This window comes from Elgaria multicarinata, chromosome 6, assembly GCF_023053635.1.
Source record: "Elgaria multicarinata webbii isolate HBS135686 ecotype San Diego chromosome 6, rElgMul1.1.pri, whole genome shotgun sequence".
Taxonomy (NCBI): Eukaryota; Metazoa; Chordata; class Lepidosauria; order Squamata; family Anguidae; genus Elgaria; species Elgaria multicarinata.
In genome coordinates this window covers 11,141,590-11,169,464 of record NC_086176.1, presented here as the reverse complement: position 1 = coordinate 11,169,464, position 27,875 = coordinate 11,141,590, and the positions used below count along the sequence as shown (strand labels likewise).

Genomic DNA, 27,875 nt, shown 5'->3' with positions numbered 1-27,875 from the left:
CCTTTGCCTCTTAGCGCCCCCCCTGCCGCTCCCTTGCCTCTTAACGCCCCCCTATGCAACCCCTATGCACTTTGGGAACCACTGTTCTACAACAACTGCCAGCCTTGAGAGTCTGCCTGAGGTTGCTGTGGGTTGGGGCTGACCTTCTAAGGAGGCGCAGCTGAGACTTATAGCGGCCCCGACTGGCAGTGACACACTGGAGGGCAGAGTGGTGTGTACAACGCGGCCAACCGGCACCCCTAGCCTGGCTTAGGTGTGGTGGAGACATTGTCTCCTCACCAGTGTTTTGTACTCAAGGGTACAAAACTCACAGATAAACAGGACGGAATTGCACGAGTGGGATTGTGCTATGGGCGAAGACGTGCGTCCTTTCGCCCCTGCTGAACCTCCTGCCCGCGCATTTCTCTGGATGACCCCGAATTCTCTCTCTCTCTCTCTCTCTCTCTCTCTCTCTCTCTCTCCACACCAGTCATAATAACTGTTTGGGTCGAGCCTTGTTTCCAGGCGGGCGGGCAGCGGGGGTGGAGTCTCCAGCCCAGGGTCTTGTTCGCCCGTCGGAAGCAGCACTTCCAGATCCTCCTCGCCTCCCGCCCGAGCGAGCGGCAACAGCCACCCCCTTCGTCTCCAGCCTCTCCGCGCCATGCCGGGTCTGTGGTTCGGCCCGTCTTGCCTGCTGCTGCTCTGCTGCTGCCACTCCGCGGCTCTCGGGCAGCCGGACGCCCCGGCCGTGTGCCCGCCTTGCGCGCTTGCCGAGTGCCCCGCGCTGCCGCCCCGGGGCTGCCCGCTGGGCAAGGTGCGCGACGGCTGCGGCTGCTGCTGGCGCTGCGCCCGCGGCGAGGGCGAGGCGTGCGGGCCCGGCGCTGCGGGAGGGGGCGCCGCCACCGCCGCCTGGGGACGCTGCGCGGCCGGCCTGGAGTGCCGCCGTCGAGGCAAAGGCCGGGCGGCCGGGGCGTGCGTCTGCAAGAGTCGCTACCCGGTGTGCGGCAGCGACGGCCTCACGTACCCCAGCCCCTGTCAGCTGCGGGCGGCCAGCCTGCGCGCCGAAAGCCGAGGCGAGCGCCCCGTCGGGCAGCGCAACAAGGGGCCCTGCGAGCAAGGTAGGGCCGGCCTCGCCGGGGATGGTCGGTGGGGAGAGGGCGCGGCGCAGACCGCGAGCAGCTCGGGGTGGGGTAGGGCTGAGGGCGCGGGGTGCTGTGTGCACGCCGGAACTTGGCCCTAAGCCCCCTGGACTTGAGGGGCTTTGGCTCTGACTCTGAGGAACCGTGCATAGGTAGGATAGAATCATAGAACAGCAGAGTTGGAAGGGGCCTACAAGGCCATCGAGTCCAACCCCCTGCTCAATGCAGGAATCCACCCTTAAGCATCCCTGACTGATGGCTCTCCAGCTGCCTCTTAAAGGCCTCTAGTGTGGGAGAGCCCACAACCTCCCTAGATAACTGATTCCATTGTCGTACTGCTCTAACAGTCAGGAAGTTTTTCCTGATGTCCAGCTGGAATCTGGCTTCCTGTAACTTGAGCCTGTTATTCCATGTCCTGCACTCTGGGAGGATTGAGAAGAGATCCTGGCCCTCCTCTGTGTCCAGCTGGAATCTGGCTTCCTTTGGAATCTGGATTTTGGAATGCAGATTTTGGAATCTGGATGACCCTATGAAAAGGAGGACGCGGTTCCTGTATCTTTAACAGTTGTCTAGAAAAGGGAATTTCAGCAGGTGTCATTTCTTTGCATGCAGCACCTGGTGAAAGTCCCTCTTCATCACAAAGCTGCAGGAACGATACTAGAGTGACCAGATACAAAAGAGGGCAGGGCTCCTGTAGCTTTAACTGTGGTGACAGAGGGGATTTCACTAGGCGCTGCATGCATACAAATGGCACCTGCTGAAATTCCCTTTTCTGTACAAATGTTAAAGATAGAGGAGTCCTGTCCTCCTTTCCATATGGTCACCCTATGCATAGGATCGGGTGCATAACTGCAGTGTAACATGCACTTGTGTAGCCTGTCCCAGACCAGCTTCTGAAGCACATCAATAATTTTTTTTGTTTATTTATTCATTACATTCACAGCCCGCCTTTTAACTCTTGTGAGGTACCCAAGGCAGCTTACATGGTCCTGCTCCTCTCCATGTTATCCTCACAACAACCTACAGCTCAAACACATTTTTCTGTCTGGATAAGAAGCTCAGGGCTGCCCATGTGAGGTTATTCCATTTCATCACTGTACCTGGGGCTGCCTTTGAAGATGGTTTGGAAGCTTCAGCTGGTGCAAAACGCAGCTGCCCAAGTATTGGTGGGTGCAAGGTGATCTGACCACATAACACCTATATTGCACCAGCTGCACTGGTTACCTATGTGTTTCTGAGCCCGATTCAAAGTGCTGGTTTTGTCCTGTAAAGCCCTAAACAGTTTGGGACCAAGTTACTTGAAGGACCGCCTTCACCCATATCAGCCTGCCCGCACGTTAAGATCAGAAAGAGAGGCCCTTCTCATTTGCTCACCTGTGAGGGCAATTAGGTGGGTGTCCACATGGGAGAGGGCCTTCTCTGCGGTGGCTCCAAATCTCGGGAACAAACTTCCATCAGAGGTCCGCCACGCACCATCCTTGCAGGCTTTCATGAAGGCCTTAAACACATTTTATTTTACCACGGCCTTTGCATGGAGTATTGTTATTGCTATTGTTGTTCCTGCTGGTTTTATTGTTTGGTTTTAATTGCTGTTTTATTGCTTTTAATATTTTGTTGCTTTTAATATTTTATGTATTTTATTGTAAGCCGCCTTGTGAGGGCTTTTCCCGAAAGGTGGCCAAGAAATGTTTTAATTAATTAATTAATTAATTAACTAACCCAATGGTGAAGGCTAGCTTGAGAGAAAACGACTTGTCCGAGATCACTGACTGATTTTCATGGCTGAGCAAGGATTTTGAGCTGGGCTGCCATCCTGTGCACATGCTTGGGATTGAACTTTACACCTGGCACCAGCATCCTCTGCCAGTGGGGCTCTCGGTTGATGGCTGTCCTGGGTGGGGGCAGGGTGGGGGGCTTTATATATTGGTGATTAGTCCAATGTTCAGTACCAGGCACCTGTTGGCACCAGTTGAATTTTCCATGATGCTCTCACCAACTTTGAAAGCTGAAGTAGCAGCCAACCATAGCCACTCGTTTCTAAAAGGAGATGTAACTATTACATGTGCATGAGCAGACTGTGGTAATTCTTTGAGGGGTTAGGGCATTCTGCACATGCTCAGAGTCACTGTTAGTTTGTTACCCTCTGCCTAAGAATAGTTTCTTAATTATACTGTCCATGCTCCAAGTCAGGGCAGCAAGTGTGTGCAGACAGGTTTTATCAGTGGCTGTCCTTCAACCTTGGAATTCCTTTCCACTCATGATTTGCCTGAGCTTGTATATGTCTTTTGGCAGCCAGGAATAGGGTTGGGTAATTAACAGATTTTGTTACTTACCCTGAGAGCCCTTGGAATGGGACATACAATAAACACCCCAATCCTATGCAGAATTGAAATCAATGCATTGGAGCACATCTAATGTTGGGTGCATAGGTTGTGTGTCCTCAAATTAAAGTGCAGTTAGCTCATCATTGGGGAGGCAGATCAGTACTCCCAAACGTGATAACCTTGTGTGACACAATGGAGGGGTTTTAGTCCATGATAAAAGAATTGCCTTACTAGGTCAGATCAAAGAGCCTCCTAGTCCAGTCTTCTGTTTGGTGTGGTTCAACATGGGTCTGCCCCAAATATCTAGAAAGAGTCTAACATCAGAAGAGACAGCCTGGTAAAGGGCGCTGAGTCCTCTCCCTGTCTGCTGCTTACTTCCCCAGAACCCCTCTTCCCAATGGACTTTTCTCTCAGCTAAGCACACATCTGGTATCAGAGCTCAACTGAGGAGAAAAGGCCTTGAAGAAAGATGGCGGTGGGGTTGAGTTTGAGCTGCAGGCAGGATGAGGTTGCCTGACGTATACTCCCCTTTTGATGTTATAAATGGACTGTCCGGTTCCTTGGGATGGATCCAGATTTATGCTGGATCAACTGCACTGGCAGAAGTGGACTGCCCTCCTTCCCACCATAGCTCCTCCAGTCAGGAGACCCTGCTGAATGGGATCAGCTCTGATGTGGGAGGGGTGATCCCCAAAAATCATGCAGAGGGACCTTTTGCAAGCAAAGGCCTTCCTCTCATAGAAGACCCCTTTCTCTCACAGAAAACAGATCCTGGATCTAAACCTATGTGATTAGGATAAGTCTGCATTTCAACATACAATCTACTGCCATCATTTCTAGTCTGGCCCTCAGAACAATGATGGAAGTGAGTGGGCAAGATCAAGTACAAAGTATAGACATAGGCTAAACGTTTAAATGCCAGAGAGAGAGCCAGTGTGGTTTAGTGGCTAAAGTGTTGGACTGGGAGTCTGGCGATCCGGGTTCTAGTCCCCACTCGGCCATGGAAACCCACTGGATGACTTTGGGCCAGTCACAGACTCTCAGCCCAACCTGCCTCACAGGGTGGTTGTTGTGAGGATAAAATGGAGAGGAGGATTATGTACACCGCCTTGAGTTCCTTGGAGGCAAAAAGGCAGGATATAAATGTAATAATAATAATAATAATAAGTTCTCAGAATATTGTCAAAGTTGGTGTGGAGACTTAGCCTGTATGGAGCCCTACTGTCTTTCATGGAAGCAAGTCTTATTCCTTAATTTTACACCTTTGCTGAGAGTTGCTCCATGGTGAAGGAAAGGCGCAGAGATACCTTTTAAAAAACGACAACAACTAAGCAATATGACTTCATGTCTCTTTTCTTAAAGAAGATGACGGCCATAGATGGCAGGAACTGGAGATCAAGGGATATGCTTAGAGGACGAGGAAGGGAGCTACAAGAGCAATCATTCTTGCAACCGTTCTTTTTTTTATTGCCTCAGAGACCATGGAAGCTTGATTCAGCTGGTGTGGCATCCTCCGTGAATGTATTTAAATCTTTTTAAAGCCCTCTAAACTAGTGAACAACACCACTTCTTGTGGCAGTGAATTCCTTAATTTATGCATTTTGTACCTGAATTCCAGCTGTCCAGCCGTCCTGGTTTTAAAATATCAAAATAGCTGATATCCTTCCCATGACTTGGCACGAATGAGGCTAGAAGCAAAGAGAAAAGACTTCAGTTAGCAGAACATTCCTAATTATCAGGGGGTTAAGAACAGCCAAATTTCCAGAACAGAAAAATAGTATTAAATATCCCCATTAAGAATATCATCTGCCTCACTTAAGTGACATCGTTTCCTTTGGAGAATCTGCTCTGACACCTCATGTCTGCATGAGTATAGGTCTTTTTGATTTTTCCCAGCCCTAAATTCAGCCTGCCTGCCTTGCCATTTTCAGGACTGGTTTTGAAATCTTTAAAAAGACAGGTGTTGCTGTTATCCCATTGCCTGGAAGGGATGCTGGCTGCTTACAATAAGAATCAGCAGGTTCAGAAGTTTTTAGGGTGACCCTATGGAAAGGAGGACAGGGCTCCTGTATCTTTAACACTTGTACAGAAAAGGGAATTTCAGCAGGTGCCATTTGTATGCATGCAGCACCTGGTGAAATTCTCTTTGTCACAACAGTTAAAGCTGCAGGAGCCCTGCCCTCTTTTGTATCTGGTCACTCTAGTATCGTTCCTGCAGCTTTAACTGTTGTGATGAAGAGGGACTTTCACCAGGTGCTGCATGCATACAAATGAGACCTGCTGAAATTCCCCTTTCTAGACAACTGTTAAAGATACAGGAATCCTGTCCTCCTTTTCATATGGTCACCCTTTAAGTGTGTTGAACTACAATTCCCATAACCATCAACGAGTGTGGCGTTAGATGAGGATGGTGGGAAATGTAATCTTTTTTTCTGGAGGGCACCTGTTTGAGCAAGGCTGCTCTGCTAATTTGGTCTACCTTGCTTAGTCCCACGCTTAATATGGAGTGCTGGGTGTTCAGTGGTTGCAATTTTAAACAGATTTACTTGGAAGTAAATTCTGTTGCTATCAGTGGCTTTTAGGCTGCAGTCCTAAACACACTTACTAGTGAATACGTCCCATTGGATATAAAGGTACTAAATCTGAGTAAACATGAGTAGGACTGTGCTTTTAACTTGCAAGTAAAGATGCTTAGGATCAGAACTTAAAGGCAATTTCTCAAGGAGGGTAATAACTTTGGGGTTTATGGGGAGCCTGGCAATGGAAAACTGCAGCGGGGGTGGTGCCTACTGTGCGATTTTTGGGAAAGAGCACAACTGACTGCCGTGCAAAATTCAGAAATTAAGTAGTGCTGCTATGGCAGCCATTCTCAGACTGTGGCCAACTAGTCCATGCACTGTGTCCCCAAGCCCTGTGTTTCTTACTCTTCCTTGTTTATTGAAATCCTGGCGTATATGACTTTTTCCACATTTGCCTTGCACATAAGGAATAGTACATATGTTAGGGTGACCATATGAAAGGGAGGACAGGGCTCCTGTATCTTTAACAGTTGTATTGAAAAGGGAATTTCTGCAGGTGTCATTTGTATATATGGGGAACCTGGTGAAATTCCCTCTTCATCACAATAGTTAAAGCTGCAGGTGCCCTGCCCTCTTTTAAATCTGGTCACTCTAGCATAGCTCCTGCAGCTTTAACTGTTGTGATGAAGAGGGAATTTCACCAGGTTCCCCATATATACAAATGACATCTGCTGAAATTCCCTTTTCTATGCAACTGTTAAAGATATAGGAACCCTGTCCTCCTTTTCATAGGGTCACCCTAACATATGTGGGTATTTTTCACTGAAGTTTGAAAATTATTTCAAGGGTTGCCTCTGCGGCGGCAGGTCCCACAGGCAAAAGCCAATTACAGTACAGGGCAGGTTAGGCATTTATGTGCAGTTGAAGCCTTTAGGTCACACAAAAGCCTTCTTTTTAGGACGCAGTTCACATGATGTTTCGGAACCTCTGTTGCTGTGCATATTTTCCACAGGAAGTGTGACAAAAAGAATTAGACCAGAGATAAACAATCTGCTTTGTTCAGGATCAGTTGCTTGTCATGCCATGAATTTGAAAAGGCAGCCTGTGCTGGAAAGATGTCATTGAACTCTTGGAATGCAGTATTCAGGCTGGCCACCCATTAGAAAATGTTTACTTAATTCATTATCTGTCCTTTAACCAACTTAAATCAAGTCGCATCTTACCAAATGCTCAGTGTCAGTGCCTGTTTGGAATATTTTAAAGGAACTGTATGATAACATTACCTTTAATAATGTAATAAACAAAAGCTACAAAGCATTGTTAGAAGGAAAGGCCATCCTCTGGCCATAATCCAGGTGTGCTTAAATTTATTGAAATTAGTGGGGTTCAGCATATATTTGGATTGTGGCTTTAATTTTTTTTTAATTTTCATTTCTTTGTTTTTACATTTTTAATTGTTGTGGGACACTAGTACACAAATGCCCAAAAGATAAACAAGCGTGTGCAAAGTCTCACTAAAATGTACCTTTATCAAATACAATTGACCATTAGCAATTAAGTAGGGCTTTATTTGATTGATTTAGGGTGACCATATGAAAAGGAGGACAGGGTTCCTGTATCTTTAACAGTTGTACTGAAAAGGAAGTTTCAGCAGGTGTCATTTGTATGTATGGAGAACCTGGTGAAATTTCCTCTTCATCACAACAGTTAAAGCTGCAGGTGCCCTGCCCTCTTTTAAGTCTGGTCACTAGCATAGCTCCTGCACCTTTAACTGTTGTGATGAAGAGGGAATTTCACCAGGTTCTCCATATATACAAATGACACCTGCTGAAACTTCCTTTTCTATGCAACTGTTAAAGATACAGGAGCCCTGTCCTCCTTTTCAAATGGTCACCCTAATTGATTTTCAGATTTTCAGCTATTTACAGCTTTATTCCTCAACAGAGCTGCTCGTGGTGTTGGAGAAATCCTATTGAACTCAGTGAGACTTTTCCCCAATGAAACATCCTTGGATTGCGCTGTAGCCCTTGCAGTCCATATCAAGTAGCAGGGTCCTCACCTAGTGCAAGAGCAAACTCATCTACCGGTGCTAGTGCTGGGATTTGTGGCGCTTTAATCTTCACATTTCTCTGACTATTGTTGCCTCAAAAATCTGTGCATTCTACTTTAAGATTTAAGTCTTTAAGTCTTGGAACAGGCTTTTAGTGATTGGACAACTGATTAATTGATTTTAACATAGAACTTTCTTAATGAATATGTGTTGTTTTGATTCCATTATTCACACTTTTGAATGTTCTTATTATTGTTAGTGTGACATGAGGCTATCGGTAGATAGTTTTTTTTGTACCCTGCTGTGTCGTTGAAGAAGACAGTGCTTTGCTTGTATCACACTGATAAATTATTAGAGGTGAGAGCAGTGAGTAAAGAGGAAGTAAGCTTGAAGTCACCAACTTGCCAGCAACCAAATTAACAGAGGGCATTATGGTGTATTCTGCTTGAGGCAAGCTGTTTCTGGGGGCAGAGTTTATGCAGATTTCCCTTCCCTATGCTTGCTATTTATTTATTTATTTATTTCACTTATATACTGCCCCCATAGCCAGAGCTCTCTGGGTGGTTTACAGAAATTCTAAAATTGAGATAAAAACAAGTATACAAAATTTAAAAATTTAAAACACAGAACATACACACATAAAGCATTAAAAACTGTTAAAAAACTAAACATGTGGGTGATTAAGATGTGCTGCCATATGCCTGGGCAAAGAGGAAAGTCTTAACCTGGCGCCGGAAAGATAGCAGCGTTGGCGCCAGGCGAGCCTCGTCAGGGAGATCATTCCACAGTCTGGGGGCCACCACCGAAGAGGCCCTGTCTTTGCATTTGGGCAAAACATTTAACTGTCTCTGCCTTCATGAAAATGTAGATATACCAGTTAATAAGTCTGCGCATCTGAGCTTCTTTCCGAGAGTATGAGAGAGTCCTTGAGGATACCCTGCTCTGACTGTTTGTTGGGCTTTCAAGTATCTTTGTCATGGTGAGTCACTGATAACTCTTGAAAATGAAGTTTATAGTTTTCAAAGTGTAACAAAATCAAATCAAAGACTTACTGGTCAGTTTTATGCATGGGCTGCGACCATACAGATCAAAGCAAGGGGAGGACAGAGCCACACAGGATGGAGATGTCCATTTAAAGTTGCCAAAAAAGGATCCAGAGGAAACTGCTTAGAGCAAGTGCAGGTTGTACCCCTGGAGACAGGTCAGCAGTACTCTGAATAGGGAAATCGGCTAACATGTGAGGGACAGTTGAGGAACGTTTACTGCTGGTGAGCAGAGTTTGCACATTACTGTGGGATTTGCTTGATGGCAATCCCCACCCACCCCAGAGTTAAGTCTCCAAACCTGGTATGAATTCCAGGTCTCAGCTATGAATAGGTGAAGTAACTATAAAAAGAGAGTGGATTTGATCACATGCAGAGTACCAGTGGCTATGAGTGTAGCCACTACCAAACCACCTATAAATCTAGGATTAGGGAGATGGACTTTCAGGTTGAAAAATGTGGTTGTAAGGTGGTTTAGGGAGCAATCCTACAACCCCTAGGCAGCGTCTGGAGCGGAGGGGTGGAGAGGCACAGCATATTTCGGATCCCTGGATCTGAGGTTGGAGACAGTGCTCTGAACTTGGGTCCCTCACAGCCAGCATGGAGAGAACTGTCCAGCTGCCTCTATGAGTTTGCAAAGTAGACCGTTCTGTGAGTGGGGAGGGGAGGAGTCCAGGGTGGCCAGCTTATGATATATCCTCCGTCTTCCTCAGCCTCTTTCCTCCCCTTTCTGCAGAGCCCTAGCTAGATGGGCGAAATCGCCCGTCTCGTGAAAATGCAGAGCAGGAGCAGCGTGGAGGGGAAGATAGGTTGCCTGCCAGCCTCTGAGTTCAGAGTCTGATGGGCATCCAGATAGAATTGCTCCCTCTGGGAACTTGAGAGTGATAGTTTCTTAAGCTTTAAAAATACTGCAGTGGAAGTTTTAATTCCCTTAACTCACCTCATCACGTTCTGTTAATGGCTGTTGTGAGTTCCTAGCAAAAGATACTAACTACAAAAAGTCCTCAGATTGCTGTACAGATCGATCTAGTTAAATTGCCACCTCTGTCCTTTCAAATCCCCCTGCAAACCCAGATCACAGCACTGTATTGCATGCAACTGGGCTGTCTGTGTTCCTTATATTAGGGTGACCCTATGAAAAGGAGGACAGGGCTCCTGTATCTTTAACAGTTGTATTGAAAAGGGAAGTTCAGCAGGTGTCATTTGTATATATGGAGAACCTGGTGAAATTTCCTCTTCATCACAACAGTTAAAGCTGCAGGTGCCCTGCCCTCTTTTGCATCTGGTCACTCTAGTATAGCTCCTGCAGCTTTAACTGTGGTGATGAAGAGGGAACTTCACCAGGTTCTCCATATATACAAATGACACCTGCTGAAATTCCCTTGTCTATGCAACTGTTAAAGACACAGGAGCCCTGTCCTCCTTTTCATATGGTCACCCTACCTTATATTAGCATGCAAATGCATTCTGATTTTATCCCCACCCGGTGAAAAAATATTTATTTATTATTACATTTTTATATTCTACATTTTTCCTCCAATGAAACCAACACAGCTTACATGCTCCTCTCCCTCTCTGTTTTATCTTCCATTTATTGCAATGTATATTCCAAGTCACACTGGAAGCTAGTTCTTATACATGACTTTAGTCTTTCTCCCTCTAACGCAAATTTAAAGCGAGGTTATCAGCCATTCCAAATTTAGTTTTAATAAGAGTTGGTTAAAGTAAATGCTAGTTAAAATTTGTCTTATGTGTGCCATCAATTTATAAAGTATGAAGGTGCACATATGAGATTACCGCTGTTTGGTTAATCTAAAATTGCTTTTAGATCCCATTTTAAGATAAATCCATCCTTGCACCATACTTGGTAAAGATATAATCGTATTCATGAAGTATTAACTGGCAAGGCAGTGCTCAAAGCAAGTTTCAAATTCCTAAGCACCAGAAGCCACTGCAAGAGGGATGAAAAATATTTTGAGTAGAGACTTAAGAGATCAGATATTTGAGTTTTTTCTAGGCTTGTGTCTAGGGGGGTTATGAAATGTTTTACCTCTCGATTTGCCTTGGCAGTAAAAATCACAGGATCAGTTTTCTTACTTGAAAGACTTTTTAGAAATATCTGCTTATTTACAAGTGTATAGGATGAGCAAATAGAAAGCAAGTAGGTACATCAGCAGGGCTAGCTCATCAGAGCAGCATTAGTCCACTATGCTGAGAGAATGACCAGGGTTGCAGATAATGGCAAACTATGGTTTAACAAGGCAACAATGGAGAGGGCCTTCTCGGTGGTGGCCCCCCGACTGGAATGATCTCCCCGGTGAGGCTCGCCTGGCGCCAACATTGTTATCTTTTCAGCACCAGGTCAAGACTTTTCTCTTCTCCCAGGCATTTTAACAGCATTTAACAACGTTAAGTTTGTTTTTAATGGACCCCAGAATTGTTGTTTTTAAATGGATATTGTTGTTTTTATACTGTTGTTTTTATGTTTCTGATGGTTTTTAAAATTTTGTATACTTTTTAATGTTTACCATTTTTAACTGTTGTAAACTGCCCAGAGAGCTTCGGCTATGGGGTGGTATATAAATGTAATAAATAATAAATATAAATAAATAAAAATAGTAATATAAATAAATATATAAATATATAAAAATTAACCATGGTTTGTTGAGTTGTTGTTACATGTGAACCTGGAACTATGGGTTGTTAATCATGAACAACCCAGAAAGAGAACCCATGGTTTGTTGTTGGCTTTTGAATTGTCTAAACTGGGGCAGCAGGTGGAATGGGGAGAGAGATTTTGTAGAGGGTTGCTATTTTCAGTGAACCCTTCTAGTTCTGCCCTAACTTCTTTAATGAAACTCAGTGGCTTTAGTCTATGGGAGGAGGAGGAGGACAAAATTATAACCCTTTAAAGGCTCCCTGCTGTTCTATAATGCTACTAATGCCTTGTCTCTCAGGGCAACAGGACTTTGGTTCTAATAATCCTCTAAATAGGTGCTTTAATTCCAAATATTTTCAGAAAAGTATGCACATGACCTTTGCTGAATCAGGACTTTGGAATGATGTTTTCCTCATTTAATCCATGTTGCATTTTTGTTGGGATTAAACATCTAGTAAAATAGAAAAAAGTATTTAAGAGCAATTATCCATTTTCTGTAAATCTAGCTGATGTTACTTCCACACAAACTACTTTGTAATCAGTTGCAGCTGAAGGAATCGCCCTGCAGAGCCCTCTTTCTCGCCTGGAATGAGAGAGTGTTCTGATTGACTCGACCTCCCAGATCCCAAAACATAATTTCACAATAATGAGTCCCTCCGTATTAATCTTGCTGCTTATTATCTGTGGCTCACATGCTGCAATGGGTGGGTGTGATTCTGGAATGAAAGCAATGACATTTTCCCATGAAACTTCATTGCAGAATAAGTAAGCCAAATAAGCGGATTTGCTGGGAATGGAGCAAATAATATAGCAAACTGAAAATAGTAGCTGAGGTCTTCTGGAGAGAACTTCGAAGAAGTACAGTGAAGGTTTACTACTAGAACACAAGAAGAGCCCTGATGCTGGATCAGACCGAGGGTCCATCTAGTCCAGCACTCTGTTCACACAGTGACCAACCAGCCATCGGCCAGGGATGAACAAGCAGGACATGGTGCAACAGCACCCTCCCACCCATGTTCCCCAGCAACTGGGGCACACAAGCTTACTCCCTCAAATACTGGAGATAGCACACAACCATCAGGGCTAGTAGCCATTGATAGCCTTCGCCTCCAGGAATTTATCCAACCCCCTTTTAAAGCCATCCAGATTGGTGCCCATCACTACATCTTGTGGCAGTGAGTTCCATAATTTAACTCTGCGCTGTGTGAAGAAGTGCTTCCTTTTATTTGTCCTGGATCTCCCACCAATCAGTTTCATGGGATGACCCCGGGTTCTAGTATTTTGAGAGAGGGAGAAAAATGTCTCCTTGTCCATATTCTTCATTGAATGCATAATTTTGTACTCCTCTATCATGTCTCCCTTAAGCTTCCTTTTTTCCAAGCTAAACAATCCCAGCTGATGTAACCTTCCTTCATAGGGGAGATGCTCCAGCCCCTTAATCATTTTAGTTGCCCTTTTCTGCACTCTTGCTGCACTTTCCTGCACTTATGAAAATCCCTACGTCTAAATGATTACTATCACTGAGGGCAGTTGAGGGAAATTTAAACAAGCATACTATTTGCAAGGTGTATCAAACATTTAATTGTTATTTTTTGCACACACACAAAAAAGCCCAGCAAGCAATCTTGCTATTCAAAATTAGCTTCCAGTTTCTGAAGATTCAAAATGTATTTGAAAAATGTACTTTTGCCTTTCTACTTCCTGCAGAAATTGACAGTCTGTGCCCAATTTTATGTAATGAAAGGAGCAATGTGAGGAGAACACAGGGAAGTTGTCTGTTCTTGTCTTGGCATGAATCCCTTCTCTGAACTATTGAAAGAGAAACTTGACGCTTGATAGATTATGTAAATCTTTCTGAGAACAAAAACGGCAGATCCTACTATATTTACCATCAGTAGCCCTAATTAAACTTGGAAAACATTCTTCTCTATCGTAGTCACCATGCTTTGGGGACAACGCATCCCAAATACGACTATATCAAATAAATCTTCTCATAGGGGAATGGGTTCTTCTGTGCTCTAGGATCATGCCAAGGCCAGAGTTGCTATTTGCTAGATGGCAATCTACCAGCCCCCTAGAGCTAGGTCTCCCAACCTGTTATAAATTCCAGGTCTCAGCTTTGAATACCCTATTTCTTCGATTCTAAGACGCACTTTTTTCCCCATATAAACATCTCTAAAAATGGGGTGCGTCTTAGAATCGTGGGTGTGTCTTAGGGTTTTTTTTCTGTTGGTGATACTGAAATTAGTGTGCGTCTTACAATCAATGGCGTCTTACAATCGAAAAAATACGGTAGGTGAAATCACAATATAAATAGAGTGGATTTGACCACACGCAGCGTGCCAATCTCTCATCCCAGTGTAGCCATCCACCCACCCACACAGAGCAGGGGCCTGTCTTGATGAGGGGTTTGCCCCAGGGTGAATCTGCAGTGGCGGCACGTCATCTATATGATGCAGCCATCATTGCGAAGCCATCCAAGGGTAGAGATGTGAAGGCCTGGGAAAAAATCAGGAAAAATTGGGGGGGGGGGGAAACCATTTTTTTCAGAAGCTATTTTTGGTTTCCCCCCGAAAAACTGGAAAAATTGAAAAAAAAATGAAGAAAAAATGGATTATGGGATGTTTTATTTTAGCATGATGAATAACATGTTTAAGACAAGGTGTTCAGATATTTACTTCTCCAAATGATTTCTAAAAACTAAGTACAGTATTAGATTATTATAATTTCTGTGCACCAAGGACAAGGAAGTAATAATAATAAATAAATAAGGAAGTCCTAGGTTGGAAATTGAGACTACAACTCTCAAGTGCAATAGGAAGATGCATTTCTGCATCTAGGGGGCACTGCCATTGAAGCAGAGACTGAAACTGATAGTGATAGCTATAGGTCAGAAAATTAGTCTGATTAAATGTCATGCATATTCATTGAATCTTGGTCCCCCTTTTTTTCCTCAGTTCTTTTTATGGGAATGGGGGCTTTATGTCCACTTGACACCGTGGAGGACTAGTGGAGACATAAATCATTTTCTTTGTTACCAATGTTGATGGTTTCCTCTGTTGTTTTTTAAAATTATTTTTTGCCTTCTCATAAACTGGCAAAACCAAAGAGGTTCCTTACAGTTCAGGAGCTTGTAGCTCCATTTGTTACCAAAAAGGTTAAAAAAAATTAAAAAAATAAATTCAGTTTGTAATAATTGTTTGAATATACTTAATATACCAAATGTAATAATGTCATGCCAAACCATCTTGGACATAATTACATTTTATGTTCCTAAAGTAAAGAAATGTTTGACTGTCTCAAGTCTTAAGCACAAATCAACTGATGATTTAGCTGTTTCTCTTAAATACCTGGTTCTGACGTGAAGAAGACTCAGAGACACAGTCAGATCCTGAGCTTCAATTACACCTGAGCTGGCTGTCATGTCAGGTGTCCAGAACAACTTTGATGTATGCAGAAGTACTGCAGAAGAATTGCATTGCCTGCATTGTCAAACCACATCCTGAACCCACCAGGCACCATGGTCCACTCCCACCCATCCCACCAGCAAATTTGGAAACAAGATTCACAAGTAGAATTTTAAAAAAAATTCCTAAATAATTTTAAAAAGTGGGGGAAGAATTCTGCTTTGGGGAGTTGCATAGGAGTGGCAATTTCAGCAGATGCAGACTAAGAGGGATTCCCTCATCCCATGGATGATGGATTTCTCCGTCTTCCCTTCTATCTAATGAACTTATGAATTATCTCTTTTTGCTTCATCCTACTAGTAAATCATCTGTTGGGAAGGGGTAGGCTATGGGGTTCTCTATGTGGGTCAATTCCCTATTCGGAGAGTTAATTTGCAAGCATGTGCCCAAGTGAGAATTAGTTAGCAAGTATTTGGGAACCAAAGTTACTGCAGGCCCAGTTTACCAAAGAAACACAGCTGTTCATCTGCCATCAGCAACTTTTTAGCTCAAATATGTGCTACAAATAGATCAAATACACGAGGGGTTGAGAAGAACACAGGAAATCGAGGGGGAACACAGAAAATCTAGGACTAAAGAGGGCATAGCGTTTGTCGTGCAAAAGTCACTTATTTCTAGTGCAGTACCCTGAGAATTTCTTGGTTTCCCAGACTTTGTGTATTTGAATTTCCCCGAGGGTCCCAGCAGGTCTGAATTCCTTTCTGCCTTTGGAAGGCTGTTCAGTGGATCGTGGACTTCCTACAAGGGGACAAAAGCCAGTGGTCTTTAAAGAGCTTCCTGAAATATTCTAAAAGTGCTACAAGTTGCATTAAACCAAAAGCAGCTGAACGATATTGAGGGTATATGCTGACTTCATCAGCTGTTTTCTAGTATTCATTAGAATCCTGTGTCCATTTCCCCTGCAAAACCAACACTTAAACGCAAGGCAAAAGAAGGATAATTTACAATGCTGGGCAAGTAGATGCCACAGAGACCCGCACCCAAGTGGATCTGCACTTTTGCTCCACTTCTATAGAGTAAAGCGAACAGGACTGCCATCAGGAAAATGGAGTGGTGTCAAGTTGCCTGCACATCTGAGATGCTGCCGTCTCAAGGATCTGGGACTGGGAAAGAGACTGTGTGCCCTTTAGGGTTTTGCTGATTATCCTGGCCTCTTAAGAGTTATACTGACCATTGAGTTTGGTCTGGCCTGATTTGAAAAACTAGCTATCAGTCTCTTTCCTGAATCCCTCTTTCTGCTGGTTAGATATATTTTTAAATATGGTAAGCAGTATAAAATAATAATAATTCCTCGGAATATGGCTGTTCGAATTTCTGTAGCAAATGTTACATGTACCTATAACTTGCATGTCTCCTCCAGCATTTCACAGATGAAAATAGGGACTTCTTGTGCATTTGTGACACCCTGATTCTCCAGCACACAACAGTGAATCTCACCAACTGCAGTTTGAGAAATGATAGCCTATGCACTCCATGATTCCATTGTATCCATGCGAGTGCATTTACATGCATCCTAGAGTCAATATACATCCTTTCCCACACACCCTTTAGAGCATAGTCTTATGCATTTGGGAGTTGTAGGCGGTTTTTCTGTCTGAACATGCAAAGGATTGCACCCTTAATGATTTAACTTCTAGAGACCCTGAGGAGGATGCTGAACTCTGAAGAATGGCAGTTCTAGCAACTCAACACACCAACATTTGAACAGAGCACCTGTAAGACACAAGGGTGGGGACATCTGTGTGTCTTGAACTAGGCTCCAAGCAGTTGGGATCCGGGACTGTGCTTCCTGTGCCACCAGCATTTTGTCTCCTCTGCAGACCTGGCGAACTGCTTTGTGGAGCAAATGGTAGCAGCCTACCGGAGTATTTGTCAGCTGACTCCACAAGCCATTGTTCACCTGGGACCCTTCTTCTGCCTGTGATACAAGCGTGGGTCCTTCTTGCGTCGGTGATGTGTGATTTTGGATGCAAACACAAAACATTTACAATAGAGCATCAGGTGTCTCATAAATATTTGTACACATGATGTAGCTGGAATGGAAACTCATTGAGGCTGAACTCCAACTGACCCAGGAATTAGAGCCAGCTCTGCATGAGACCAAGTGAGGCGACCACCTCAGGTGGCAAAATGGGCGGTAAATGCCTCCGACATGCAAGGGGAAATCCTTCACATGCCTCATTCGTATGAAATGGAGTTTACAAAGAGCATACTTGTGGATTGGGCCCTGTGCTAGCGTGTGTGTGTGTGTGTATGGCCTGGAGGCCTGCAAACCATGGCTGCCCGCAAAGGCTTCTGGGTGAATGGCTGCTTCTGCTTCTAAGCTAGCAAACTGTTATTTCAGTCTGTACCAGTCAGTAACATTCCTTTGTTATGGGAAAGATGGGGCAAAAGCACAATTACAGTGATCTCATAAGAACATCAGGTGTCTTATCTGTGTAGCCTGGTACTGTATCTGGAGGCTCTAACAAGACAGCATGCCAGTCTTGCCATCCAATTAGTAAGTGCACCTGGGTGAAGGGGATGCTTATGCATGCCAAGTAACGCCTTGTTTATCAGCAACAATGTAGACTTATGCTATGGATCCTTATGATGAGAAGAACTTGGCAATGCCAAGTTCAGTTATGCTATAATTGTTCTTGTGCCCAGGGGTGGGGGTCCAGATTTTGCCGAAGGGTCTTTTGGGCAGGAAGCTTTCGCAGTCTAGTTCACTTAATTGGGATATGCTTGAATGTGCTGAAAATATGCCAATAAGTTAGTCTCCTTGTAAGCAAACTTGTGAGTCTGACGACTTTTGTCTCCTTGGTAACCCTGAAAAGAACCTAAAGCTCACTGCCGGAGCTAGACAGATTGATACAGTGTGTATGTGGTGGTACGGTGCCCTGTATATTTTCCTGAGGCAACAAAATGTTTTGGGCCAGTCCTGTCTGCAGTATCAGGTGAAGGAGGAAAGTCTTTTCCTAAGTTTAATTGCGCTGAGGATAATCTAACCAAGCGCATGTCAGTGTTGAATATCTGCCCCTAAGAGCTTACAAAGTGGACAAAGCAAACAAAAATTCCAGACCAAAGTCATACTTTGTGCGTATGAATATCTTGTATGTTTAATTCAGGCTTATAGTTTGGGTCTGTCTGACTCATGATTTTTGGATGCTTTGGGTTGGCTTCATGGAGAGAGCTGTAGCTGAGTCGGAAGGTCTGTCTCTTCCCATGGCAATTATGCACCCCTAGGGACACACTTCCTCTCCAGCGCTGAAGCAGATCCCAGCAAAATAGAACAAAGGGTCACAACCTGATCCAACTTCAGCTAGCCAAAGAAAGAAGCTCGTAATTCTAGTTGGAGATCTAAAGAACAGCAAAGTGTTTTATGCTACATAAGATTTTGAAGCAGCACATTGGTATCAATAGGGCATTCTCACTCCTGGAACATTTTTGACTTGAAATCCTAGGGCAATTGTGGCACCCCGGCTGTGGAACGAGCTCCCCAGAAAGGTCCGCCTGGTGCCTACACTGTACTGCTTTCGTCGCCAGCTGAAGACCTTCTTATTCTCTCAGTATTTTAACACTTAATTTTAACTTAAATTTAAATTTTACTGTTCTAACTTTGTAATTTAATCTGATATCAATTTTGCTGCGTGGTTTTATCCTGGTTGTGCTTTTTATACTGTATTTTTTGTATTTGTGCTTTTAACCTGTTGGTTGTTTTATTATGGTTTTAATTTTTGTAAACCGCCCAGAGAGCTTCGGCTATTGGGCGGTATAAAAATGAAATAAATAAATAAATAAATATCATACATTGGTATCACAGCAACTTAGAATGGGAAGGGCCTCCTTGTTCCCAGGAATGGAACTTAAAATTAAGGCAAACATTTCTTAGTGGGAAACTTCAGTCTCCATACCTTTAAATATATATTTAAATGTGTATACACAGACATAAACACACACACATCCTATGTTGTCTGATGTTTCCGAAGCCGTTTTGGGCCCTCCCTTTGCACCAAAAGCGATGGTGCAGAGGGAGACTGTATCACAGATTGCATCAATGGCACAGCAGTGCTCAAAACAGGAAACAGCTGTTTCTCCCAACTCTGGTGCTTGGACGAAGTTGATGCTTCAGACTGGGGACGCAATAGGTTTTTTCCTTCTCTCAGGGCATAGAAAATGATATGATCATTGCTCATAGTGCAGCTGAATGCCTCTAAGAAGCTGGACGACCAACCGCCCAAGACTGATTAATAACTGGCCTGCAGTGTCCTACGGGACACATTCCAGGGAGAATCCAGCAATTGGGCTCAGCTCTGGCTTTTGAAACTTTATTGTACAAACAAGAACAGTTACTAAACAAGTCTAGGATATTTCTGGAGCAGTTGCTCGTTGTTGAAAACAAGACCCCTTAAAGAATTGTTCGTTCGGTTTGAAGGCTGCTTCTTCGCTGTACAAATCATCTAACACAGCCTGCTGGGATGAGTTACAAGAACTTAAGAACCTCTGTTAATATTCAGCATGATGCAGGCAAGTCAGTACTATACAATAGAGCCTCTGAGATGAGCAACTATGAGGTATGGACTGTTGCCTGGCACTAGTCATTAAACTGAGTGAAAGGGATTAGCACATGGGTGTTAACTGGGGTTTGTGATAACTGCATGCTCATGAATAAGAGTGTCATCAGACGAGCGTTTTATTGCACGCTTGCTACTGCCCACTTACAGATGTGTGTGCGTCCTTTAGACAATGATGTCCGCCTCCCGTTCCTTCCGCTTGTTGCTCCGTCGCAAAATAGACACACATCCCAAAATGCTACTTTTTGTTTTTAAATAGAATGTACCGCAATCTCCTGCTGTGTGCAGGAAAATCAGCTAGATAAAAAACGGCCCCTGAATGGGCCACATGGTCTTTGTTTACTTCCTCTTTCCCAGCCGGGAAGAATGAGGAAGTAATGAGGGACAGAAGCGGGGGCGGAGAAGTGACTGTAAAGAAACACGATTTCCCCCTGTGTGGGGGAAGGAGCAAGTGCAGCAGTCTATCATCAAACTGAATGGAAACATTTGGACCTTTAGAGACTCATGCTTTAAAGGGAACATCGTATTCCCCCCCCCCAGCACAGTACTATGTGAATTTAGAAAATTATTCTTTATTGTGTCATTTGGCATTTATTTATTTATTTGATGTATTTTAACCATGCTTTTCAGATAATTCTTGTCTCCCAAAGTGGTCTATATCAATAAAAGGGAGAGGCAGGCCCTGCCATCAGGCTTACAAACTAAAATGATAGGACACGCAAGACACAGACGCTCAAATAAAATAACTGTTACAATTGGGCAGTCCTAGTCATACATGATACCACCAGGAGCAAGTTAGGTGTCCATTAGGGTCACTACGTCAGTAATGAAATGATACTGGTTATATTTCAAGTTTAACCAGATTGCATATTGTTTATTTGTGATTTTTTTAAAAAACACCCTCTTATACTTTTGCCCTATGAATGCATACATTGCTTAACCTTCTAAACGGATTCGCTCTTGCTTCTAGGACCATCCATTGTGACACCCCCTAAAGACATCTGGAATGTCTCCGGGGCTCAGATTTACCTGAGTTGTGAGGTCATTGGAGTTCCAACCCCAGTACTCACCTGGAACAAGGTAGGTGACTTTGGGGGCAGATTGTGGAAATGATCCACCAGCAGGTTCTCTTTAAAAGCCCCCTTGAAATAAATGGGTGCCATCAGAGTGCTGTGGTTAAGCAATCCTACGCAGTCCCATGGAAGTGAACAAGATCCCCTCAAGAGCACAACTGAGTACTCAAGTTCCCATTCAGTCCAGCGAGTCCCATGCAGAACTTCCCGGTGGATCGGTCGCAGCACCTTTTGCGCTAGTAATAGCCTAATAGGTAATGTGGGACACAGGAGAAATTGGGCAGCTCAGGAATACTTAAGCAATTAATCACAGTTAAAAGGTATCCTAAAGGTATGCCAGGTGCACAAGGGGAGAGGATTAAAAGAAAACATGATAACACAGGAATGAAGGGGGGGGGAGTGGAAACCCAAGTGCTTTGCCAAGCCAAACACTCCCTCAGAGCTTTGCAAGCATAACTTAAATTTCAAGGAGAGGCTCTTAAAAACAACCGTTTGCAAAAGCAAAGCTAATGTCTCCAAGTAAAAATGGTTATGAAGTTTTTTTTCCCCTTGCTTCTGAGAGCCAGCATCTTTGTTTATCTTTACAGGTACTTTTTCCCCCTTGCAAGTCCTAGTTTCACTTCTGTTTCTCCTTCTAAAACATTCCCCGTTACACTTTACCATATTAGGCCGCTGTATGGAAGAAGAGCAAGTATTAAGGAATGTCTCTCTGTGAACTCAACCGAGTTCTGGAGGCTTTGAAAACATTTCCGTGTGCATGGATGCTAGCCGTTGTTCTGTTGTCTGTGATTCTGTGGGAGCCAAGAGGAGGGCAGAGACATCGGGAGAGGGGGAGTAGCTGCTTCAGTACGAAACTAGATAACATACGTGGCCTTGGGTTGTACTGTAGTGGTGAAGAGTCTGGGCGTTGTGTCGGAAAGTCCTTGGTTCACAACTTCTCCCCAGCCCCCCCTTGTTTTTCTGACTTTCCCCTATCCAAGAATAGCCATTTGGCCTGTTTGGGGCAAGGTAGCCTCTCCCCTTGAAAAAAGGTTCGCAGGCTGGGAGTACACTAGGATCTAGCTGTGGTCCAGGATGCTTGGGTTGCTGCCATGGCCAGGGGGAACACATGCCTCATTTACCTTGAGGTTGAATTACTGCAGTGCTGCTGTCTACATGTTGCTGTCTTTGAAGGATCTTTGGAAACCGGTCCAGAATGCCGCAACAAAGGTGGTGATGGGTCCCATCTTTGGGAGCATGGGACACTTTGATTTTTTACAACAGCTGCAATGCTCTCAGTTAGCTTCCGAGCACAGCACAAAATGCTAGTTATCAAGCCCTTAATGGTTTGGACCCAGGCTACCTGGAAAACCGTGCCCTTTTTCTTCAAGCCTGCCCAAGCCCTGAGATCTGCAGGGGAGGCTTTTCTCTGCGCCCCGATGGTAGTGCAGGCATGGCTGGTTGGGGCATTGGAGATAGTAGATTGTAGTTGATGTCATAGTAGCAGCAGCTAGGTCATACCCACAGTAGACGTATTCCAAATATCTGTGGCTTTGCCCATACTGGGGAACTCCCTGCATGGGAGGCCCATTTGCACTTCTCTCTCTCTTAGTCTGTTCTAGCAGGTTTTTGGCCCGCCTGATGAATTTGTAGTGTATGTGACTAGAACTATTTTAAATGTGGCTATTTAGGCAGCAACCTTAGGTACTGGGAAATTGAGATAGCAAAAACCTTGCCTTTAACCCTAACCCTTTCCCCTAATATGTCAGATAACAAGGGGACAATACAGTGTCCAAAGAATGGAACTTCTGCCAGGAGATCGGGACAATTTAGCCATCCAGACTCGTGGTGGTCCTGAGAAACATAAAGTGACCGGATGGGTATTGGTAAGTACCCATTTTCTTACAATCAGTAATTCTGCATAATTCTGATAGAACAGCATGTTTTTAGGAAAGAAAGAGGCTTTACAGTCTCGCAGACTGGCTGGGAACGCATCGTGGCACATGGAGGTGACATACAGTGAACGCAAGAGGCAGCATATTGGATCAGACCAAGGTCCATCTACTCCCAGTTTCCTGTTCACATAGGGGCCAACCAGCTGCTCATGGGAAACCCATAAGTAGTATCTGTCCCCCAGCAACTGGCATACATAGGTACACTGCCTCTGATATTGGAGGTATTATATAGACATCATGATGGAGGATGTGGGGGAGATAGGGATGATTTTTCCCCCTAGGCCTGCTGGATGGTGTAACCTTTGTCTAGGGCTTACTTACATGCAGCCCTATAGGCATAAGCAATCCAAGCTTATACACATTGAATTTTACGTAGAGAGGCCCTATACATGTGTTGCAGCCATATGTGGACACCCAGCAAGCCCACGGGTAGGACAAGACCACACAGGGAGCAGGAAGAGAGGCACGATCTCATCTTCACCACATGCCTTAGTCTCTTTCGTGAAGTGGCTCTTTCGAAATGTATGAACACTTTAGGAATGTCTTACCTTTGTTGCTACAGCTGATTAGCTAAGTGTATTTGACTTTTTTCTTTGTAATACGATCAGTCGTTTTTAGTTGTATTTTAGGAATGTACCTGCTTATTTTGTTGTTGGCTGCTCTGAATGCAACTGCAGAAGAGTCGTATATAAGTAAATAAGTTATTTACAATGGAGGCCCGTTCACACCCAATCTCCCGCAGCAATGTAGAGAGCCAGAGAATGTTGAACGTGCTCCAAGATACACTTTCAGTTCACACAGGGTGATGGCGAGGCTGATTAGGCGTGTCTGGTGCACCGTATAAACTGAGTAGGTGCATTAGAATCCCCCCCCCCCCCCCGCGCAAGTCCTCCACAATATATAGAAGTGTCCCAGAAGATGATCGCAGCAGAAAGTTTAAAAGTAGCCAATCTTTTGAACGAGTCGGTCATCTTGCTATCTTAGGGTTCACTTTCTCCCAAATGAACACCGATTCCTCCTATACATACTAAGATTTTTCAGCTGAGACCTTGTTTCAGACGACTGCCTTCTGACAACCACAAGGAACAAAGCATTGCACATAGGGGTGCTGTCCCTAGAGGGTTTCCATCACAGAGAGGCTCACCGAGTCAGCTCTAGGAAGGAACCCGTTGGAAGAATTCTTCAAAAAAACAAAAAAACCTTGCCGTTTCTGGATGCCTGCCATTTTTATTTTTTATTGCTGATTGCAGTATTATTTTATTTATTTAAAACATTTGTATGTCACCCTATATCACTAGGATCTCATGATTATTTGAATTCACTAAAAGCCCTGGAGTGTAGAATGATAGACCATAGATTGGCTCCAAAGAACCATATATAGGGATTCCTTCCAAAGCTTTGTGTGAGCCTCAGCAGACCATGAAGAGTGGCATGGATGTGTATTATTATTATTATTATTATTATTATTATTATTATTATTATTATATGGGGGTCACTGACACAACCATGCACAGTGCTTTGGAGTCATACCATTAATCCATCTTGATTAATGGCTCCCAGTGGTTTGCTACACATCTTTTCTAAAAATAAAAAAAAAAGAGGCAAATGCAACGTATCTTCCCATATCTTAAGTCAAGGATGCGGAACTTGTGGCCCTCCAGATGTTGGACTGCAACTCCCAGGCAATATGGTCAATGGTTACCGTATGACATTGCCATGTTCAATCTTCCCCTGTACCACAGAAATAAGGAATAGGTCTGGACTTGAAAAACTGGAGACGATATTAGTTTCAGAATGCTTTCGGCACATTGCAAGCTAGATTACCTAAAACTGTTCAGACTGGGCTACGGTTCTATTTTGACAGATATCCCCTTTGACCAAAGACGACAATGGAGAATACGAGTGTCATGCTTCAAACTCTAAGGGAGAGGCCACAGCCTCTGCAAAAATCACGGTGGTTAATTCTTTACATGAAATACCCACAATAAAAGGTAAGTAGGAACCATTTTGCTACTTTAAGACTGATATGATATAGAAAGTAAACATATAACTAGATGCAAAAGATGGGCTTGTTCACTTATTAGTGATGTCAGTGTACGAACAAGAATTCAGAAAATTTGTGAGCAAGAATCCAGTGACCTGGTTCGCACATGACAGTCCACCTCGACATCATTTACCCACAGGAGCGTCCACATCGTGCCGGGTGCTCACTGGCACCATTTTTCCATGGCCCCTGCGGGCATCCAGCTTGCTGTGGCAGGCGAACAATCCTCAAATAACCCCTGGCTTATTTTAGGGTTATTTGAGCATTGTTTCACCCTCAAACAACCCCTGCTGCCTGGGTTTGCACAACATGGCAAACTGGGTGCTGAGCATGATGTCAAAATGGGCATCCAGCACAATGCCAGAGCTCCGGCAGGTAAATTAAGCCACGGTGGGCTGCGCAACAGGACCATTGCCTTATTGGGGGTTTAAACGGATGTTCTTGATGTCAGATGATTGTGAATAGAGGGGATCTTTTTCTTTTCTTTTTTGAGGTTTTTTTTTAAAAAATACACACATTAAATTCGTTTATATCCATAACAATAGAAGGGATCTTAATAGACACGTGACAGAGCCAGCAAGAGGATGGGATTGATTCACGCACCTATGTCTGAATGCAGCCATCTCCTTTATTCCCTTGGCAACTAATTCAACAAGACAGGGAAAGGCAAGCAGGGAAATAGCTCCCATTTGCCCTTGAGTTTGCAGTCACCCAGGAGATAACATGGTTTTACACACACAAAAGAAGAGGAGCTGGCAGGAGCCTGTCACGGAGAAGCATGCGTGTGAGCATTGACATTCCTGAGGTTGAGTATTGCTTGCCAGTCAAGGCAGGCAGCCCAACCTTCATAAATGCAGCCTTAACATACCTTGTTCATATATTACCAGGGGATGGAGGGATGTGTGCGTTTCTTACTGATATTCCTTATATTAAGCATTTTTGCATTTTTTAAGGAAAGATGTTTTTTAAGGAAAGATTCATAGAGCTTCGTAATTCTCTAGCCTGTTTTTCAAGAAAAACATAAGCCTCTTGGATTTATGGCACTGTACCGTTTTCTTTGCAGGTGAAAGTGCTGAGCTGTGAAAGGTGAAAACAGTATATTGCTATAGAGAGGGAGGCTCTCCCATCTACGCCAAATTTATGTTAATCTTCTAGAAAACTGCTGTTCTTTCCTAAACCAGTCGTGCCTCTCTAGTCACTCATTCTTGTACAATGTTTGCTGAAATACCAATAAAGTATTTGACAAGTGAATACATGACTGAAAAGCTTTTATTTCTATTTACAAAAACAGAAAAGCTCACACATCAAGGAATTTGAAAGCCTCAGCCATGAAATACAAATAGATGGGATTTAAAAACATTTAAAGAGGAGCATGCAACTAAAAAAAATGCAAGATAAAAAACCAGATGGCAGCTAAGAGAAAGGGAACCTTTTGAAGGCTAGACACTCATCATTCGAGGTGCGATACTCATTGACATCAGTTCCTGGAAGAGGAGTTTGCAGGCGTATGGCATTCTCACCAGAGAAATCTGAAAAGGGTTTAATAAATATTAGCAAAAATATTTATTGTATTCAAAACACTTTTATGGCACTATTCAGTTTTTTAAAAATGCAGGGTGACTCATACCACTCAAAACAAATACAAAATCAAAGTTGAAATCTGCGGGAAGCTATGGAGTTATACATTCTAGTAGAACCAATAAAGCCATCAATTAAAACCAGCTTCAGTGACATGAACATTGATTGTAATCTACCCAGAGAACATTACTGGGTGAGTTAGGAATGGATTAAAGAAAGAAATAATGGTGGGAAGCGTGGACAGATAAGGCCTGATGGTTATGTGCTACCTCCAGTATCCGAGGCAGTAAGCCTGTGTGCACCAATTGCTGGGGAACATGGGTGGGAGGGTGTGGTTGTACCATGTCCTTCTTTGTTGGTCCCTGGCTGACGGCTGGTTGGCCACTGGGTGAACCGAGTGCTGGACTAGATGGACCCTCGCTCTGATCCAGCATCAGGGCTCTTCTTATGTTCTTAAAAATGTATTTGCCTGGTAGCAAAATCAACACTGGGCAAGCTTCCCTATGGGGGGCATTTTTCTAGAAAATGCCAGATCTGGGGTACTCAGAGGCCCTCCGATGATGAACGCAATGTTTCAGCAGACGTGTGCAGTCTTAGAGGTACCAGACTCCTAAGCTATTTAGGACTTTGAAGGTGTACATTGGCATCTTGAATGTGGAGTCCACATACAACATATTGGCATCCTATCTGGTGTTACCAAGGCATGCATAGAAAAACTGTGACTCTGTCCAAGATGAGTTGCAGCAAGTGTAGCAGACTTAGCTGATATAAAATGCTGTATATGTCACAGATGCCACTTGGACCTCCGGTGAGCGTTTAATTGATTAGCACCCCTAAACCGCAAGCCTGATTCTTTAGGGAGAGTCAGTTCCATCCAGAAGAGGCTGAACACCATCTCCCTGGTCCAACAAGCCACCCACTATCAGAATGTCCATCTTGGCTTGACAGAGCTTTAGTTTATTGGCCCTTGCCCAGTCCACTACTGGTCCAATACACTGCTTGAGCACCTCCACTGCCTTATCTGAATCTGGTGAGAAATAGAGCTGGGTGTCATCAGCCTGCTGTCCATTACGCAAACCTACCCAATTTAGTGAAAAGTTTCACAAGGTAGCTATGTTTTACAATTTAACCCAGCACTTTAAGGGAGAGTACTTACTTGTATATAGCATTTTAGAGACTTTTAAAGCTCCACGTATATTATTCCAATTAACCTTGTGACAGCCCTAAAATATTGGTCATTATTAATCTCTCCGTATTGCAGATGGGGCTGAAACAGAGATGGTGACTTGCCCAAGGCCATCAGAGAGTTCATGGCAGAAGCAAGATTGAACACCATGCATATATATTTGGCTTCATTCTGGATAGCAGGTAGCACAAGAGACAAGGCTATGGTTACTCAGAAATGGCAGAAGAAATGGGTTTTGCAGAGGGCTTTAAAAGGAAGGAAGTGCCATGGCAGAACACCTGAAAGTGGGACTGAGATGGAAATCAAAGGATGAGAGAGGAGCCG

General features: G+C 43.9%; 2 protein-coding genes across 2 annotated transcripts in view; one reads left to right on the top strand and one right to left on the bottom strand.

The window, feature by feature from the left end:
- The first annotated feature begins 618 nt into the window (after nt 1–618).
- Nucleotides 619–26,038, top strand: IGFBP7 (insulin like growth factor binding protein 7). The gene is made up of 5 exons (XM_063129027.1): nt 619–1,097; nt 20,707–20,816; nt 22,558–22,674; nt 24,608–24,734; nt 25,851–26,038. The coding sequence occupies exons 1-5, from the start codon at nt 641–643 to the stop codon at nt 25,868–25,870; spliced, it is 831 nt and encodes a 276-aa protein (XP_062985097.1). The 5' UTR covers nt 619–640; the 3' UTR covers nt 25,871–26,038.
- The window catches only part of POLR2B (RNA polymerase II subunit B), a 30,628-nt gene continuing 28,791 nt past the window's right edge, over nt 26,039–27,875 (bottom strand). Inside the window, exon 25 of the mRNA XM_063129026.1 lies at nt 26,039–26,316. Coding sequence (XP_062985096.1) covers nt 26,227–26,316 — 90 coding nt within the window. The 3' untranslated portion in view covers nt 26,039–26,226. The remainder of the gene's footprint in view (nt 26,317–27,875) is intronic.

What these genes read in the sequence shown, in the direction of transcription:
- IGFBP7 (XM_063129027.1), top strand. Translation starts at nt 641, where the DNA reads ATGCCGGGTCTGTGGTTCGGCCCGTCTTGCCTGCTGCTGCTCTGCTGC. An exon ending in CAAGGGGCCCTGCGAGCAAG is followed by an intron (nt 1,098 to 20,706) that starts GTAGGGCCGGCC and finishes TCTTGCTTCTAG; the next exon opens with GACCATCCATTGTGACACCC. An exon ending in AAGTGACCGGATGGGTATTG is followed by an intron (nt 22,675 to 24,607) that starts GTAAGTACCCAT and finishes CTATTTTGACAG; the next exon opens with ATATCCCCTTTGACCAAAGA.